Below are 12,500 nucleotides of genomic sequence, written 5' to 3'. Positions count from 1 at the left end.
TGGAACTGCTAAACGCTTATTGGTCAAAATAAAAAAAAAAAAAAAAAGAACTAGACAAATCCAGAAACAGAAACCACACACGTGCACACCTGACAGGAAGTAGCTTTTTTATCACACTGGGTTTTCAAACTCAAGATACAGAACATTAAAATGTGATGGTGCTGTTAATGGTGCTGTGGTGTGAATTATAGCAGTCACATAGTGAGAAGGACGTGAGAGTATGGAGAGCCTTCGTTCACTGAAAAATGGCAGGCGGAGCTGAGTTGAGCTGGTTAGAGCTGAGAAGGTGCAGTGTTTTTTAGGGCTTTGTGTGCGGTTTTCATTGCCCGCATCATCCGAGCCTTTCTCAAGTCTGAATCAGGGTCACATCTCTGCTTACTTGTTGTGTTAAACTGCTACGCTAGATTACTTATTGATCGGACAAATGGCATGACCGAGGGACGAGAAATAAGGGTTATTCACATACAAACACACCACAGTGCAGTTATACATGGACACAATGCCTTTCTCTCTCCCTCTCTTTCTCTCTCTCTCTCTCTTGCTCGCTCGCTCCTCTGCGCACGGTGTAACTAGGGCAAGCTGAGGTAAGAGTGTGTCATCACTACTGGAATATAGTTAACAAGAAAAAGCACGCACACATAGACTATAGGTAACATAAAACACACAAAACATACTGCTACACAGCACAGAGTCGTGCCTATTATTCCACGCTAAACTCTCTGCTTTGTGCTATACACGATGTGATACACTTACACACACACTGCGCTACGTATACAGTACATACACTTACACATACTGCACATGTAGCTGTATGACTCTTCTCATCGTTTGCTCATACTGTTCATGGAATAGCATTTTATCTAATGTACAGATTCCAAGAGACATAAATTCAGCACGCACATCATTTCCAACTGCTGCTTGTGCTGCATCACAGGACAGAGTAAAAAAAAAAAAGCACGTAAAGGCGAAAGCATACGTCGGCTCCACATGACTGAATTATATTCGTATATTGTATTTCCGAAGGCCTGAATAAAATCAGACACTAGTCTCACACCTGAACTGAGAATAGTTTTAATTGACTAAATGTAATACTGTGGTTCGATTTCCCATCAGCTCCGACATAATCAAGAGAGTTTACAGTGTGGGTGGTTAGCGTTAATGCGAGATCACGCTCGGGCTACGTTGTTCATTTGAAGCAGTAGAAACTTTAAGATTGAGTTTTATATAAGTGACAGAATCAAATAACAGTTTTGTGTAAACTATATATCGTATTTTTTTTTTTTTAATCCGTCTGATGACGCATTCCTTTTTTTTTTTTCGCTGCATACATAAGCTAAAGCCTACAATTAGCTGAGAGCGAGAGCGAGAGAGAGAGAGAGAGAGAGAGAGAGAGAGAGAGAGAGAGAGAGAGAGAGAGAGTTATCCCTCCCACCCAGAGATCATGGTAATTTTGCTGCCTTGGAGCAACTCTTGACTCTCTTCTATTCCTTTTAATTTCATAATCATTTATTACATTATAAAATGGTCGACTTTTATCGTAATGCCTGTTGAGGTGAGGTGAGAAAAAATTATTGGTTGTTCGTGCAACATTCTCCAACATGTCGCTATTGAGTCCTGCTGCTAACACACCACACAAATCTGCACTTTCTCCAGTTGACGGGTCAGACAACACGAGTTCTCTTGTGCACACGATCCAGAGACGTACGTCCCGCCCCAGCGCTCGAGAAGATTTCCTCCTGGCGTTCTTCAACACGAATGCGGTGCTCAAACTTATAACTTCTTCATCTTTGAAGTTAAAGAGCACTTGTCCGCCCAAGAATTTCTAACAAACGGTCAAAAGAGCATCAAATTCATCCATTAGAAAGCATTGCGTTTCAGAGCTCACTGACGTCTTCCTTATGCCTCCATCTACCTGAACGCTAGCCATTTTTAATATTATTTTCATAATAACCATTTCATTATTATTTATTCATTGAATTATTTCACAATATATCAATTTATTTATCTATTCATTGCTGCCTTTGTTCAGATTTATTATTTATTTCAAAAGCGTGTTTTTAATTCAATTTTGAAATTATTATTATTATATTCTAGCATCTAACAATTATTTATTTTATTATTAAACACGTCATATTTATTTGTTAGTTTGTTTTTCGTGCTTCTCCTTAGGTGATGTCAGTATCAGGGTTGTTACAGGATACAAAAACAGATTCTCGTGTGAGTATCAACAGCTACCTGACATCATTTTCTTAAAAAAAAAAGAAATGTTCAATTTTCCATCGATCAACTGTTTTTTGTTTTTTTAATTTTTTAATTCTGATTAAATTCCTTATGGTGGCTGAGACACTACAAATATTTTGCACTCCCTCTATTTGGACTTAACCACACTAGCAAGAAAGCGTGCTACAAGTCATACGTGTTCCATTCCTTTATGCAAGGCATGTGAGCTACCGGAAAAGCTGTCGTAAGCTGCTGTAAACACGCAACATCGCTACCTCTCCTGCCATTACTAGAACGTCCAGCACGGATAAAATGACATTTATCAAATGTTCAGAAGACCCAGAACTAAATAAAACAGTATTATCACTGCACGCTCTTAGATATTTTGAGTTTCTTTTTTTTCTTCAGCTAATAACTACCGTGTGATAAATCCTGATTATCATAATTATTTCCTTTCATTTTATTTGGATTAACACAGTAATACTGTCAAATATCATGCCTGAGGATTTCACATCAATTGCCGAGTCAAGTTCAAATCTTATTCATCGCAATAAGAAGGACTCTGGTTTTGAATTGCTGGTTCACTCTTTAATTTCTAAATCCTCGCTTCCCTCGCAAAAAAACACTTTGAAAAGTGTCAACCTAGAACTTATTCGAGTGTCAGCTCAAATCGTTTCTCTCTTCCCTACAAATGCTCCTACTGTATCACTTACAGCGCTCCGGTTCTTTAAACAAGGCCTCTCAACAACTCAGGGATGAATTTAGCGTTTTGATGAGCGCATGCTTTCTGACTTCCATTACTGAAATATCGACCTCGCTCTCTACCTGCTGAGGTTTTTGACTGAAATTTCCCTCCTATCATTGATCCGGCAGAGTGCAACTACATAATCCTGTAGACATCTTATTAAAGTCAATTATGCCTAATTAAATTTCACGTCCCGTTGTGTGCCCGCTGTGCCGCGTCTTTAGCATGAAGACTAGCGCTGGCTTCTCTGTGAGGTCTTTTAAAGCCAGATGTTACAGAAGTGTCTACTTTGTTGCTTACGCAACATTAAGAATGGGATATATGAATATCTGTGGACAGATTCGTGCCACAATCCACATTTTCTTATGAACGCTTTATTTGTTTTTACTGATGCTCGTTCTAAAAATTGTAGTATTATTACAGTTACCTTCTCAGTTTCTGTGTTTGGCAGCCAGTGAGAGATAGACTTAACGCAGAGGCTTATCTGACCTAGCGTAATTAAAGCTAGCTCCATTAGGCTATAGCATGTGTTTGAACTAGAGGAACAACAGATTAAAAAGTTAATGAGACTTTTCTTCATAGAATCTTTGTCTCAGGGCAAAAAAGGAGCATGATTATTTATATTTGACAACCAATGAAATTAGAGAGCAGGTGAGATTTATGGTGGCCTTGAGTCCTTCGGAATTAATGAGAGTCTAAAAAACTGTCTGCGTTTCGAGAACGCTCTGGAAATACTTTATGTTGATGTGAAGGTTTTTAACTTTCTTTGGGTTAATGTTTAAAAGCAGATTCGTCATCGGTTGCCATCAGTCATGTTTCAAATCATATACAGATGTATTGCTCATTATACATAACTGTCTAGTGCGCTTCGTACTGAAATAAGAACAAATGTGGTACAGTAAAACAGACTGGTATAATGTGCTCCATTGGTGAAACAAATGAAGCATGCCGAATGGATACTTTTTGCGCTAATCTGTCCCATCATGCAAAGTGCTCGGAGCAGATAACAGACAAAACAGCTTCTGTGGCGCTGCTTCTGTCTTCGTCTTTAAAACTGTATTTGTTAATGAACTGTATGCTACACTGAAACTTAATGAGCCACTCTTGTTTACATCACATGATTTTAACAAACATGCATTTCCCTTAAGCAGCAAGCGCTTAGTGTTCGACTTTGATAATCTTCACTTTTAAAGTCTCTCCACTTGAAAATGTGTTGCTCGTGTAGATCTCGGATAGTTAGTATAGGACAGACTTTTATCTGTACAGTAAATCTTTTCTTGCACTAGATATGTTTGGTATAGAAATGATTCAGTCTTTGTAAAAGAGTCACTAAACAGAATGAATCAGTATCAGTCACTGACTCACTGATTCTGCAAAGCAAAACAATTCCATATCAACATTATCAACAGCTGACTACAGAATTATTAGCTAGAGATTGTGTGTTGATTTATGTAACAGTAATGTGTTTCTTTCAAGCATCTGTACATCGTGTGTGTGTATGTGTGTGTGTGTGCCAAACCTGATTTGCAAACCCTGAGTCACTGAATTTTTTCAGATTGATCTTCATGCCTCTCTTATTCACCGTTTAAATGAACGAATCTCTGTCATGACCAAGACTTGCTCCTCTACCGTTCAACAGGTCAGTGTGTGAATCGGCAAATCTTTTCAGCATTAATTTTTTAAGCTCTATCTTATCTTTCAGTGTATTTTTAAACATTCATGAATTGTGCAAGTCGTCCATGCGAGTGTGTGCGCCTAACCTTATCTTCTCCCCATTCTCTTGAGTCTTTTGGTCAAGCCCGAAATTCACACCTCTCTTGTTCAGCAGGTCAGTTTTATTTATTTATTTATTTATTTTTAATAAAAAAATGGTGCATTGTTCCAGTGCATGTAATAAAGGCTGATTGTTGTGTGATTTATACAGCCCATGACCATGCTGTACACCTGAGTGAACTACACGGAGTCCCTGAATATTCAAACCTGTCCTGTCTAATTCCCTAAATACACCTCCTCTCCATTTTCCTTGACATGACCAGTGTGTTCTTTGAAATGTACCCTTTGGAGTTGGTAAAAACGGGTCAGGTTTAGAAGCATATGGAACAAAAGAAAAACAAAATGTAATACTCAAGAAGTGGGTTGCGTCCGTAATATGATTCGAATTAGGTTTTTTAAGCAAATGATAAGAAGTAACATTTGCAAGCAGATGATATTAATTATTATTTATACACTTATTTTTTATTTTTTTCTTAATTATCATTACTTTGTTTTTATGCTAAAACATTTCCTGATACGCTTCTTGCGTATTGTCCAGCTCTATAAGGGCTTTGTGCTGAGTTATAACACTCTCTCGGTGTGTCTCTGTGTGTGTGTGTGTGTGTGTGTGTGTGTGTGTGAGAGCTGGTTATTTGTGTGTATTTAGTTGATTGTCTCACTCTGTTCTTCCTAAAATTAGTTTTTAAGCACAGGTTTGCTAAGCCATTCTAAATGTCACCTTCCCATCATGGCAAGGAGGTTAATGTTTCTCATTTATTATTTGCTGTGCAGATATAATTGTCTTTTTTTTTAACCCTTTCATTAACTACTATGAATAATTCCCTAACTACAGCCAAACTAATTGAAATACCTGACAATATGTCCTGTAATTTTAAGCAATAAACAGTGTGTGATACTGCATGACCCTCCTCTAATAATCTAATTACAATGTTGTCCAAAAACCAATCATTTGCATTAAAAGCTATTCTCTTGTGTAGTTGTATCAGATGCTGTAATATACTAAACGCTGTAATATTGGGTTGTAGTTAAAATGCCAAGCATAATTTTAGTCACAATAATACATGTTATAAATATCCACCAGTAAAATGGACAATAAATAATACAGGAACTAAAAGTGAGTAACAACACAAACGTAAATCTAAAATAGGATTTGTGTACCGCAGCTGGTGGCGAATTCATCGTACTCGGGACGTACATTTCGCAGGTTTCTTATAAGTTGAGTTGTAAAAAGAGTGTATGTTGAAAACGATTAAAGGTGGAAAATACCTCTTTTAATTATTTTGGAGAAACACACTATATGCCTTTGCACACAACACATACTGTATTCTAAAGGCACAGATAGACGCTTCAGATCTTCATTCAATAATATTCTAATCCGAGTTCTTGTCTCTGGACATTTTACTATCCAGATCACTGGACATATAATTTTTTTACTGGACACATTAAAGGACATATCGGAGGATCATCTCCTATAACCTAACAATAATAATAATAATAATAATAATAATAATAATAATAATCTGAAATCTAAACCCAGCATCTTTTTGACATTGTGGAAAAATATATAGTATAAATAGCATGCAAAAGAAAGAGTAAACATACTGATTTTACTTATAGCTGCTAAACTAACCCTCAAAATAAAAGAATGACTCATGCACAAACAAATGAATCTGGGTAAATGACTTTGTCTAAAATATGATGAACATTTTATTAAATGTAAAAGCGAAAAGGTAAAAAAAAAAAAACCCCTTTGCCCTTTTATATAAATGTCTATCCTCTGGGCAGTGAACGGAAGCAAGATATTAAGTAAGAGTCCCTGCCGATCCCATGGCATGGCCCCTCTGCTCAGCTGGCGTATATGTATTTAATTTGATCATGATTTTCCTCTAAATTTGTATTCTGCCCTGGGCTACTGCATTAACGGTGCGGCCGGCACCACCTGCAAACTGGGGCAATATCTGCATTATTTTGTCACACATTTGCTAAAGAAACAAAGATGGTGCACACTTTTACATTTACACAAAGACACGATGGTGCGTAACTGAATTGTTAGATTGTTAGAAGAATTCAACTCAATTCAATTCGAGTTTATTTGTATAGCGCTTTTTACAATGGACATTGTCTCAAAGCAGCTTTACAGAACATAAAGTAAAGAAGATAAAGAAGAACATAAAGAAGAAGTAAAGTCATTTCAACTTGTCTGAATGTCAAGTGTGTGTGTGTGTGTGTGCGTGTGAGAGAGCGAGAGAGAGAGAGAGACAGAGAGAGCGGGAGGACAGAAGGAGAGAGATGGAATTGTGGTATGGTGACACACTGCTAACACATTGGGGTCATGGTGAAAAACGGCTGAAGAGGAAAGAAGGGGAACAGAGAGGAGGAGAGACAGACGGAGACTCCCAGGGAGTAGCAGTGTGCTAGAGAAAAAAGGGATTGAGGGAGAGAGAGAGAGAGAGAGAGAGAGAGAATGACTTTAGTGTTAAATATTACCTGCTATATAAAATCAAATCTACTATAAAATAGATGTTAACAAATACATATATCTGTGTGTTCTATGAATTTGTTTTCTGTGTGTTTATGAAATCGAGTGCTTCACTTTTGTTTAACATCGGCAGCCGATTCCAGGCAAAATGAAGTTCACTTCAGAGACAGAGGTATCAGGTATGGCACTGGCATGTGGCCCAGTCTGCCTGCTTGCGTGACCTTTTAGTTTTAACTAAGTTACATGTTACGGTCAATATCATACCTAAAATATGACCTTATAAATGTTGAATTGTGGCTGTGTTTTGGCAGGCTGGGTCAGTCCAAGGTGGTATGTGGCCTGCATGGATGTGGTACGTGTGGCTTGGCATCAAGCCATCACTCATTTACTATCTAGGCCCGTTCTCCTTTCTGAAGTGATCGTGACAAAAGACTCCACAGTAAGAACGCTGATCAGTCCCCCTACTGTATGTTCAGGTTAAAAAAAATTGAATTAATAAACATCTAAAAATCTAGTAAATCTATGCAGGAAAACAAGACTTACAACTCTCCTCTCTTTGTATTTACCAATACATATCTTATACACCCACAGTACAATACTATCATAATATTGCTTATGTAGGTATATCACACACAGCCTGAGATCTGTTAGTGTTGTGCTTAAATACCAAATAGACGCATGACAAAAACTTCACTACATAACCTTGCTCTACTGTCTGGGAACCATTTAACTTAAGCAAAAAAAAATAAAAAATCACAGACCCCTTAATTACAGATTTAATTTTTACAAGCATTGTTCAAAAGTCTACATTTTGCCTGTTTGTTAAAAGCCGACAGTTTATAGACTTAATGGTTTTCAATGATGTGATGATTTTCAACACTGTAACAAAACTGTAAAACATCGTGAACCTTCTGGCTGTTCTTCACAGATCCCTGTGGGTCCACAGACATCACCATGGATCTATAGATCTATAAGCTGATTTACAAACTTACAAAGGTGTTAAAGTCTGTGTAAATGTGTAAAAGTGCTAAGCGATAAAAATCAATGTATGGGTGTTTAATGCACTTTTGATATCCTGTGCTAGTTACTTGATAGTTTAACAGTATCGTTAAAACCATAAACGTCCTCATTTTTTTATTTCACGCTGTTACATACAAATCTACAAGCTTTTACAAATAAACACAAAAAAAGTTTACTTGCCGCAATTAGATTTTTGCCCATCTCATATATATATATATATATATATATATATATATATATATATATATATATATATATATATATATATATATATATAGTACTTCAACTTGACCTTCGCTTAGATGTGAAGTCAGTGGTTGTCCATGGCATTTTTCCCATTCAGAGTAATAACAACCAATTTCAAGGGCCCATTATAGTAACTGTTTTTCATCACTTCACTTTGGAACGATTTTACAAATGGCTGCTGTGAGTCTTTCACCTTCTGCCCTTCGAAGGCCACAGCGTAGGCATCAGTCGTATAATGGGCTTTGCTGTAAGACCGAAATATAAAAACTTATCCTAACTCTACACTCAGATATGATGGTTATAATTCTACAACGATTACATTAGCGTATTTTTTTTTATATCTGTTTAAACTTCACTCTTCCTCAGAGAAGGATATAAATTTATGTAGCACTTCAGCATTCAGAGATATCAGATAAACTGACAGTGTGGTTTTTTTTAATTAGTCGTTTAGAAAAATACAAAAAGCATTCCTCTCTTAGTTTTGTTTGTTGTAGTAGTATGAAAAGTCACTTTGGAGTACTGTAACATCCCTGAGTCCTGTCTAATAGGTGGTGCAGAAGAAGATTTTAGCACTGAGTTTAACCTAAATAACAGATAGGCCTATTACTGGCATGACAAGTCGAGGTTGGACTAAAATTCTAAAATGATTCGGTGTGTTCATCATTCAACCTGCTACACACCGATTTGTAATGAAGCAATGTATCATGAATGTGCGCGTGCACACACACAAATACAAGCATGCTGATGGAGCCTGCTATAAACTGTGGTATGGTTTATAACCTTAATTTTACTCATTTAATTTAAAAAAGACAACAAAATGTGGCAGCCTAAATGTGGGGATATTTTTGGAACATTTTAATGTCTATGGTAGAGAGAGAGAGAGAGAGAGAGAGAGAGAGAGAGAGAGAGAGAGCGAGAGAGAGACGAATGAAAGTGAGAGAGTGAGAAAGAGATAGAGAAAGAGATATAGAGAGAGAGAGAGAGAGAGAGAGAGAGAGAATAACAACACACCTGTTTGTGGTGAAGTGTTTAACGTTAGCCACACATGCTAACACGCAGCTTATGTCACAGGTAAATTACTGTCAGGTCAAATTGTGATTAAAAAAACATTGTTTGGCAAATTTAAAAAATATTAAAATAAAAAAAAAACACCTATAGTTTATATTGAAAGGTGTCGTTTAAACTCGGCAGCGTTTTGTAAAGTCGTTGAGAGTTGAGAGAGAATTTACTTACTGGATGTTGGAGCTGTTCCAGTGCACCGCATGCCGGCTCGCGCGCGCCAGGTAAAAGTTCGCACAGGTGAGCGCGAGCAGAAAAAGCGCGAGCGCGGCGAGCGCCATAATTCCTTCTTATCAATATGTCCCCTTTCGACCTCTCTCTCACTCTCTCTCTCTCTCTCTCTCTCTCTCTCTCTGTGTTGTCCGGTCCGTCTCAGTCCGGTCGCTGCGGGTCCCGTCACTCACTGCACTGACACCATCCCAGTCGGTAAAAGGGAAAAAAAAATAAAACCACGCGCTCAAACTGCGAGCACGGTGATGCGCGTGGACTGTGAATGCGGCGTGTAAGTCAGGATCCACGGCGAGCAGCGCGTCCCCATGGTTTCCCTTTAAACCAATCCTGCGCTGCAGAGATCTGAGACCCCGCGACGTGACGCACACGGACGCGGGATGGAGGCTGCTGACCGGCTGCTGATTAAAAAAAGTCTCCCTAAATAAATACAGTGCGGGAGAAGAAAAAAAAACGCTGCGCACGAGCAGGAGCCAAGTGAACAAAGGCGCAGAGGCGAAGAGACTCCGACTGATAACTAGATTTTACTGTGGCGTCGTTTTTTGTTTTGCTTGCATTTTTTTTAATGGTCTATCTGATGCTCTCCATCTTCGAGGATGCACGTTTCACTCTAACGGATATGTGACGAGAACAAGGGTCTAGTGCGAGTTTTATTCGCCTCCCTCCAACCGGCCCGGGCATCAACTAGCCTCAAGTTCTCTCTCTCTCTCTCTCTCTCTCTCTCTCGCTCTTTGTGTCTCTCGCGATTCGGTAGGCAGTCCTCGTGCGTCTTGTAGCTCCGCCCCCCGCTCGCTATAAACAGCCCCCACGTTCTTCAGCATCAGCAACCTTAAAGACCAGACGAGAAGATGGGCTCCGTCCCAAATCACACACGTCTACTACACTACTAAGTACATGCAATTACACGTACGCGCTTCTGTAACCAATGGCAACATAAGCCGGCCCTAGTGCTTTCACCTGTTTGGGACAACTTTCTTGAGCTGATGCTTTAACTACTGACTCAATCCTTGATGAAAATAGGCCTTTGAGGAGTCTACATCCAACGCTTCCCTAGAATGTGTGCAAACTGATGATTTTTTTGCACCCGGACGTTTAATAAGGTTTCTAAAACACTCACCCCATCCTCATCCCTTCAGCATGGGTAAGTCTGGTGTAATACAGTGTGATTATGGGAAATCCTCTTAGCCGAGTAAATTGATTCTCTCCTCTCTGTGCTCCCCAACTCATCTGCATGCAGGGTGTAGAACTGATGGTTAATGCACCTGTGATAGGGAGAGTGCACACACACACACACACACACACACACACAACTACTACTACTACTACCACTACTACGACTACCTATCATTATATTTTTTGCATTGAGGATGTCTTGTTGTCTCTTGTGTCGCCTCGGGGCATGTTGCTGTGGTGATGCTGTTTTTATAAAGGGATGCAGAGAGTCAGAGAGAGAGGAAGAGAGGAAGAGGGATAGTTTTGGTTTCCTTGCCTGCCTGCTGGGAATGAGTTGGTTAAAGAGAAGTCAAAATGATTTATTGGTAGAAAAGGAGGGAATAGAAGAAAAGTGGATGGAGAGAAAAAGAGAGAGGAGAGAGAGAGAGAGAGAGAGAGAGAGAGAGACAAGGTGTCATTGGGGAATCCCTCTGTCTTTTCCTCTTTTATGTTTTTGCCTATCTCAGTCACCTGCATATCAGGAGAGTGCTCTCTCTCTCTCTCTCTCTCTCTCTCTCTCTCTCTCTCTCTCTCTCTCTCTCTCTCTCTCTCTCTCTATTTCTGTGTGTGTGTTATTCTTTGTTGTCTGGCCCTGTCTTTGCCTACACCCATTGTGTCAAGCTACGTTGACTCTTTTGCAGTCTATTTCTGTCCTTTTTTGGCTTCCTTGCTCTCTCGTGATCCACCTGTCACTTCTTTGTGTGTCTTACACTCATCCATCTGCCATCCATCTCTCTCTCTCTCTCTCTCTCTCTCTCTCTCTCTCTCTCTCTCTCTCTCTCTCTCTCTCTCTCTCTCTCTCTCTCTCTCTCTCTTCTGCTTTTCTAATTCCAGAAGTGTTTCCCTTCCATTTTCATCTTTCACTCCACCTTCGTGACAGCAGAAAAACCCTTGAAGCACCCATGCAAATGTGTTTTATAAAAAATAAAAAAGATGTCACAATTCTCACAAGTACACACTCGCACACGTACACTTGATTTAAAAAAGACTGCTACAGGAAGTAGCATTGTTAATTTACTTTAAATCTGCACCTTTCTTAAACGCCTCTTTAGTCAGATTATTTAAGCCTAGAATGCCAAACCCTCATCGTCATGTTTTTCATTTCTTTATTTTCCCAACACAAACCGTTTCATATGTCTGTGAGGCAGGGCATTGTCAAATTTCATAAAGCAGCTTTCATTTGCAACACTGCTTCCCAATCCAATCGGGCTTTTCTCTCTCGATAGCAGATGAAGAAAAATGGCCCCTGTGGCGTAGCCTGGGCCGCAGGCACACCGGCCCTTATGACATTTAGCTCGGTGCAGCCCTATCCGTCACACAGCCCGTTTCCCCCGCTCAAATCCAATCTCGCTGCCCTCATAACGCTCAACCTAATACCAAACTCCCCCAGCCGAGTCTTCTCCACGCACCAGCTGCGAGGGAAATCACAGGCAGGGTGGCATGGCTGGCTTGACCCCGTGACACAGGAAGTCCTTTCTCAGACAGCCGTGTGACATACAGAGATGTAGAGGAGAGTAC

At 39.4% G+C, this 12,500-nt stretch overlaps 1 protein-coding gene across 2 annotated transcripts in view; it reads right to left on the bottom strand.

Moving 5' to 3' along the window:
* efna3b (ephrin-A3b) overlaps nt 1-10,371 on the bottom strand; it is a 97,670-nt gene extending 87,299 nt beyond the window's left edge. For both annotated transcript variants that reach the window (XM_060870787.1, XM_060870788.1), the window contains exon 1: nt 9,717-10,371. In XM_060870787.1, coding sequence (XP_060726770.1) covers nt 9,717-9,823 — 107 coding nt within the window. In that variant the 5' untranslated portion in view covers nt 9,824-10,371. The remainder of the gene's footprint in view (nt 1-9,716) is intronic.
* Between the last annotated feature and the right edge of the window lie 2,129 nt (nt 10,372-12,500).

This window comes from Tachysurus vachellii, chromosome 5, assembly GCF_030014155.1.
Source record: "Tachysurus vachellii isolate PV-2020 chromosome 5, HZAU_Pvac_v1, whole genome shotgun sequence".
Classification (NCBI taxonomy): Eukaryota; Metazoa; Chordata; class Actinopteri; order Siluriformes; family Bagridae; genus Tachysurus; species Tachysurus vachellii.
This window is presented reverse-complemented; position numbering and strand designations above follow the sequence as displayed.